The sequence below is a fragment of the Carlito syrichta genome, unplaced genomic scaffold (assembly GCF_000164805.1).
Source record: "Carlito syrichta isolate Samal-C Ts95f unplaced genomic scaffold, Tarsius_syrichta-2.0.1 Scaffold309114, whole genome shotgun sequence".
NCBI lineage: Eukaryota > Metazoa > Chordata > Mammalia > Primates > Tarsiidae > Carlito > Carlito syrichta.
This window is the reverse complement of record NW_007253210.1, coordinates 603881-611231: the sequence shown is the minus strand read 5'-3', so window position 1 is coordinate 611231 and position 7351 is coordinate 603881. Positions and strand designations below refer to the sequence as shown.

Below are 7351 nucleotides of genomic sequence, written 5' to 3'. Positions count from 1 at the left end.
CCGGCTGATTTTTTGATTGATTGTAGAGATGAGGTCTCGCTGCCCAGGAGGGTCTCGGACCCGTGGGCTCAGGCAATCCACTCACCTCAGCCTCCCAAAGGCGCGGGATTACAGGCTGAGCCACCGAGCCCCGCCCCGGCTAATTTTTAAAAAAATTTATTGTAGTGATGAGATCTCGTCAGGTTGCCCAGGCTGTTCTCAAACCCGTGGGCTCAGGCAGCCCCTCACCTCAGCCTCCCAAAGTGCTAGAATTAAAGGCTTGCGCCACTGCGCCCAGCCTGGATGCCTTTTTTTAAACTGAATTTTTTTTTTTTGAGTTGGAGTCTCACTCTCTCACCCAGGCTGGAGTGCAGTGGCATGCTCACGGCCACCCCAACATCGACCTGCTGGGCTCAGGTGATTCTTCTGCCTCAGCCTTCCTAGTAACCAGAACTATAGGCGTGCACTATCACGCCCGGCTAATTTTTTATTTATTGTAGAGATGAGGTCTCACCAAGTTGCTCGGGCTAGTCTTGAAGCTGCAGGCTCAGGCAATCCACTTGCCTCGGCCTCCAAAGTGCTGGAATTACAGGCTGAGCCGCTGAGCCCAGCCTAAACTGAATTTTTTAAAGATAAGCATAACTTAGCAGAACTGTATAATGGCAATCTAGATGTGAAGTGGGAAGAGGTTAATATAAAGAATGATTCCAAATATTAAAGTTTATTACATATATTTTAATATTTTGAAAAAGAAACATTAAAAATATACATTTAAATATTTGTTCTTTTAAAATGATTAGTGCACATTTCAATTCTTTCAGGGTAGCTTCCTGGTCCATTAATTGTGATGTTAAACAACTTGTCAGAGAAAAACTTATTTTGTACTTACCAAAGCCAAAAAGACGATGAGCCTTGCTAGTTCAATGGCCCGTCCATTCACAGCTTTACTGGCCATGAAAGTGAAGCAGATGTTGTTCCCACTGAGGATTAGGAGACGTGCATTATTCTCCAGAAGCCACTCACGGGGAACCACTTTTATTAGAGGAAGAATAGTTATTTAATGAGAAATTACACAATAGTTATAGTAAACATCATTAATTTCATGCAATATCATATCACTCTATTGGAAATACAAAAGCTCACAGCAAATGCTTTAGTTTTTCAATGACAGAGTTCAGCAAGAGTCAGAGATCATCGCCAGGTCACGGTAGCCTTTACAAACATACTAGCAATGCAGTCAGAGCAATTCTCCTATACTGTAGGTCAGCAGGCAAGGTGGTCTAATCCTGTGTAAGGAAAGCAACCTTATAAACTTTAGAATCTAAAGGATCATGCAGGAATAAGAAAAATGGTTTCACCTCTCCTTACCAGAAGGAGAGGGCTTTCTTCTTATATAACCTAAGAGGGTGTTTCTGAGAACTTGAAAAATGGGAGTATCTGAGCTAAATAAACTATGAAGATTTCAAATAATAATAATAATATATATATTTGTAAAGTTGGCGATTGAAGGAAAGTAAGTTGACTATGTGCATTCTCTTTAAACATAGTGCCCCTCTTTAAATATTTTAGAGCATTTAGTGATTTCCAACAGGCTCTTCACTGGTTCCCTGTGGATTATCCTTACAATTGTTGAACTGTATTCTAATAATAAGTTTCTATTATCCGATGTTAGTAAAGATATATTTTTTTACCTGATAGTTCATCTACAAGACTGATAACATCATCTGCGGTCCACTCTTTAGTGCCTGTATCATATAGTAATTTAATGGCATCAGCCAAACCTTTCAGACTGGATTCATCTGTAGGTCCTTCTATCATTTTCTGCCAAATCACCTGTCCTGAATTGAAACAAAAACTAAGCTATGACAGAAGCACTGGCTTTGTGTCTAAGAAGGAAAGTGAACTGCATAACTCCATTACTTATTTAAGCTACTTTCATAATAAAAGGTCAATTCTGATAACAGTATACATTTGAATGTTTCTCACTGATATGATAAAGCACAGTAATAATGAAATAAAGAAAAGGTAGTTTCCAGCCACGCATGGTGGCTCATCCCTGTAATCCCAGGACTTTGGGAGGCTAAGGCAGGAGGATGGCTTGAGGCCAGGAGTTCAAGACCAGCCTGGGCAACATAGTGAGATCCTGGCTTTACTAAAAATAAAAAAATTAGTAGGGCGTGATTGCATGCTCCTATAGTCCTAGCTATTCAAGAGGCTGAGGTGGGAGGATTGCTTGTGCCCAGGAGACTGAGGCTACAGTGAGCAATGATGGTACACTGCACTCCAGCCTGGGTGACAGAGCAAGACCCTGTCTCTAAAAAAAACAATTTTTTTTTTAAGTTGGAGTCTCACTCTTGTTGCCTAGGTTAGAGTGCAGAGGCATGCTCACAGTCACTGCAGCCTCGACCTGCTGAGTTTAGACAATCCTTCCACCTCAGCCTTCCGAGTAACTGAAACTACAGATGCACGCCACCATGCCTGGCTAGTTTTTTTTGTGTGTGATTTATTGTAGAGATGAGGTCTCACCAAGTTGCCCAGGCTGGTCTCAAACTCCCGGGCTCAGGCAATCCTCTCACCTTGGCCTCCCAAAGTGCTGGGATTACAGGCGGAGTCACCGTGCCTGGCCAAAAAAACTTTTTTTAAAAGAAGAAAAGGTAGTTTCACCAAGCAGAATAGGGCTTCTAGTTCAAAAATTAACATTACCCCACAATAGCAATTGGAAAAAGCAGTTGATGTAATGTTAGCAAAATAAAACCTACTGATAGCCTATAAAGAGAGAGCATGCCATATCTGAAAATGTTTCAAACATTTATATCAAAACAGAATAATTCAATTACCTTTTGATTATTTACCTATGACCAATTCCCTTTGTTGATTACTGATGACAAAATCTTAATCCCAGACTGGCTTTCTATTGCTATTCAACATACTTTAAGCTTGTTACCTCTTGACATAAGTCAAGATGAACTAATGCATGATAATTTTAACATTAATCTGGCCAGGTGTGGTGGCTCACACCTGTAATCCCAGTACATTGGGAGGTTGAGACCAGAGGATTGCTTGAGTCTAGGAGTTCAAGACCAGCCTGAGCTATAGAGTGAGACTTCGTCTCTATAAAAAATAATACGAGACCGGGTGCAGTGGCTCAAGCCTTGTAATCCCAGCACTTTAGGAGACCAAGGCGAGAAGATTGCCTGGGTTCAGTGGTTCGAGACCAGCCTGGGCAACTTGGCAAGACCTCGTCTCTACAATAAATCAAAAAATAAGCTGGGCTTGGTAGTGAGCACTTGTAGTTTCAGCTACTTGGAAGGCTGAGGCGGAAGGAGTGTCTGAGTCTAGCAGTTGGAGGCTGTGGTAGCCATGAATGTGCCACTGCCCTTCAGCTTGGGCAACAAAGTGACTCCAACTCAAAAAAAAAAAAAAAGAAAAAAATCCTTTTTGCATACAAAATTAAATAAAGTATCAATTTGACTACTGCTTTGCCTCACTAGCACTATTAGTTGCTTCCAGCAGCAAATGTAACTTTGAATTAAGATAATGTTTAAGAATGAGGCCAGACTCGGTGGCTCAGCCTGTAATTCCAGCATTTTAGAAGGCCGAGGCAAGTGGATTGCCTGAGCCTGTGGGTTCGAGACCCACCCAGGTAACTTGGCGAGACCCCGTCTCTACAATAAACCAAAAAAAGATTAGCCAGGCACAGCAGTGTGCGCCTGTAGTTCTGGCTACTTGGAAGGCTGAGGCAGAAAGATTGCTGGAGCCCAGCAGGTAGAGGCTGCGGTGGCTGGGAGCGTACCATTGCGCTCCAGTCTGGGCAACAGAGTGAGACTCCAACTCAAAAAAAAAAAAAAAAAAAAAGAATGAAAAGCATTTTTTAGTACACGAGAGACTATAGGAATACATTTATTTGGTAATGGACTACAACGAACAATTTCTGACTTAGATTAACTTAGGTTATGCACAAGTTAATGTAGTATACATCTATGAAATCATGAAAAGCAGTTTAGTCAAAAATGATGAAACTGAGCAGGTACAAAATATATGCTTTCTAAAGTAAAAATAATCAACCAGTTATGTAACATACACCCTTGAAAAATGAGTGCTCACCATCTTGAGGAGATATTGGCCCAAAGATGATATACAGTAATCTTGCCTGATTCACTATCGGCCATGGTTTTAATATTCGTGTCAGCCAAAATGCAAAATCACTTCGATGTGTCCAGTGATCAAGTAGGACATTTCTACAAAACAGTCTGATCCTTAACTCCAGTTTTCGGGCGCTTCCTATGATCACAAAAGAATTGTAAACCATTTTTCCTAGGAAAACTGATATACATATTTGATAGAGATCACAGCAACTTATTAAGCATTGTGGTAAAACAGTGATAGTAAACTGAGTTTTTTTTTTTTTTGAGTTGGATTCTCACTCTGTCGCCCAGATTGGAGTGCAGTGACCGTTCCCGGCCACCGCAGCCTCGACCTGCTGGGCTCCGGCGATCCTTCCGCCTCAGCCTCCCAAGTAGCTGGAACTACAGGAGTGCGTTACCACGCCTGGCTGATTTTTGATTTATTGTAGAATGAGGTCTCACCAAGTTGCCCAGGCGGGTCTCGAACCTGCGGACTCAGGCAATCCACTCACCTCGGTCTCCCAAAGTTCTGGGATTACAGGCTGAGCCACCGAGCCCGGCCATAAACTGAATTTCTAAACAAGAAGTAACCAAGAGATTATCTGTAGCTGAGATGCCCTAATTTCATAACTGGACTATCTACTTACCCTTACCTTCCTGCTTTATAGTCAGTACTTTGAATAGTGAATATTATTCAAATAATAAAGACATATCTTATTTATTAGCTATTATTATTATTACTGAGTCAGAGTCTCACTTTGATGCCCAGGCTGTAGTGCAGTGGCCCATTGCAACCTTAACCTCCAGGACTCAGGTAACCCTTTAGCCTCTGCCTCCCAAAGTGCTGGGATTACAGGCGTGAGCCACCATGCCCAGCCAAAAGACACACTTTAAAAATAAATAAATAAGCCGGGCTCGGTGGCTCAGCCTGTAATCCCGCGCCTTTGGGAGGCTGAGGTGAGTGGATTGACTGAGCCTGCGGGTTCGAGACCCGCCTGGGCAGCGAGACCTCATCTCTACTATAAAAAAAAAAAAAAAAAATCAGCGGGGTGTGGTAGAGCACGCCTGTAGTTCCAGCTACTCGGAAGGCTGAGGCGGAAGGATCGCCGGAGCCCAGCAGGTCGAGGCTGTGGTGGCCAGGAGTGGCCACTGCACTCCAGTCTGGGTGACAGAGTGAGACTCCAACTCAAAAAAAAAAAAAAATAAAATAAAATAAAATAAATAAATAAATAAATGCAGAGAAAGGTCAAAGACGTATCAGCGGGGAGAAGTGGCTCAAGCCTGTAATTCCAGCACTTTGGGAGGCCAAAGTGGGAGAATCACTTGAGCCCAGGAGTTTGAGACTAGCCTGGGCAATATAGTGAGACCCCTGTCTCTACAAAAGATAAAATAAAAAGTTAGGCAGGAATGGTGGTGTGTGCCTTTAGTCCCAGCTACTCAGGTGGCTGAGGTGGAAGGATTGCTTGAGCCCATGAATTTGAGGCTGAAGTGAGCTATGATCATACCACTGCACTGAAGTCTGTGCAATAGAGCAAGACCTTGTCTCCTAAAAAAAAAACTGCCGGGCTCGGTGGCTCAGCCTGTAATCCCGCGCTTTTGGGAGGCTGAGGTGAGTGGATTGCCTGAGCCCGCGGGTTCAAGACCCGCCTGGGCAGCAAGACCTCATCTCTACAATAAATCAAAAAATCAGCCGGGCGTGGTAGCGCATGCTTGTAATTCCGGCTACTTGGAAGGCTGAAGCGGAAGGATCATCTGAGTCCAGCAGGTTTAGGCTGTGGTGGCCGGGAGTGGCCACTGCACTCCAGTCTGGGCGATAGAGTGAGACTCCAACTCAAAAAACAAAGCAAAACAAAACAAAAAACTGTCAATATACTTTGTACTGAAAGTGTTATTTCATTGTCCTCTATAAAGTTTTTAGATTATCAAGGGACTACTTTTTAAAGCAATTTTATTTAGATGTACTTTACATACCATACGATTTACCCATTTAAAGTGTACAATCCAGTGGTTTTTTCTTTTTTAAAAATTATAGACATATGGGGTACAAGTCAGAATTAGCTACACAAGCAGGCTTCATGCAGGTGAAGTTTGGACCTCCAATGGCCTTCACTTCCTCTGTTTTAGGACCAGGTACACTTTGTAATGCTATATGCTCCCTCCCTGCAATCCAATGGTTTTTAGTATATTCAGTGATATGTGCAGTTATCACTGTTAATTTTAGAATATTTCCATCACTTCAAGAGGAAATGCTGTTCTTTAGCTATCTCCCCCATCTCTTGTCTTTTTCTATCCCCAGCCCTAAGCAACCAATACTCTACTTTCTGTCTTTATAGACTTCCCTATCCTGGATTTTCATTTGAATAAAATCATATAATATGTGGTCTTTGAATGGCTTGTTTCACTTAACATAGTGGTTTCTTTTTTTTTTTTTTTTTTTTTTTGAGTTGGAGTCTCACTCTGCTGTCCAGACTGGAGTGCAGTGGTATACTTGACCTGCTGGGCTTAGGCTATCCTTCTGTCTTAGTCTTCCAAGTAGCTGGAAATACAGATGCATGCCATCATATCCAGCTAATTTTTTGATTTATTGTAGAGATGAGGTCTCGCCAGGTTGCCCAGGTTGGTCTTGAACCCATGGGCTCAGGCAATCCTCTTGCCTCCGTCTCCCAAAATGCTGGGATTATAGGTGTGAGCCACTGTGCCTGGCAACATAGTGTTTTCAAAGTTCATTCATCTTGTAGCATATATTAGTACTTCATTCTTTTTTATGGTCAGCTGATATTCTACTGTATAGATATACCACATTTTGTTTATCCATTCACCCATTGATGGACATTCACACTGTTTCCATCTTTTGGCTATTATGAATAATGATACTATTAACATTCACGTATACATTTCTGTGTGGACATATGTTTTCATTTATCTTGGGGTTAGAGTCAAAAGTGAAATTGATAGGTCATATGATAAACCTATATTTAATCATTTGAGGGACTGTTAGACTGCTTTCCAAAGTAACTGCACCATTTTACATTCCCACCAGCAATATCTGAGAGTTGTCTTCACATTCTCTCCGACATCTGCTGTGGATATGAAATGGTATCTCACTGTCTTTTTTTTTTTTTTTTTTTTTGAGTTGGAGTCTCATTCTGTCCCCCAGATTGGAGTGCAGAGGCCACTCTGGCCACCGCAGCCTCGACCTGCTGGGCTCGGCGATCCTTCCGCCTCAATCTTCCAAGTAACTGGAATTA

General features: G+C 42.2%; 1 protein-coding gene across 1 annotated transcript in view; it reads right to left on the bottom strand.

The window, feature by feature from the left end:
* FBXO47 (F-box protein 47) overlaps positions 1-7351 on the bottom strand; it is a 28707-nt gene that overhangs the window by 2147 nt on the left and 19209 nt on the right. Inside the window, exons 6-8 of the mRNA XM_008066815.2 lie at positions 4084-4260; positions 1671-1817; positions 869-1011 (exon numbers count right to left, since the gene is read on the bottom strand). Coding sequence (XP_008065006.1) covers positions 869-1011; positions 1671-1817; positions 4084-4260 — 467 coding nt within the window. The remainder of the gene's footprint in view (positions 1-868; positions 1012-1670; positions 1818-4083; positions 4261-7351) is intronic.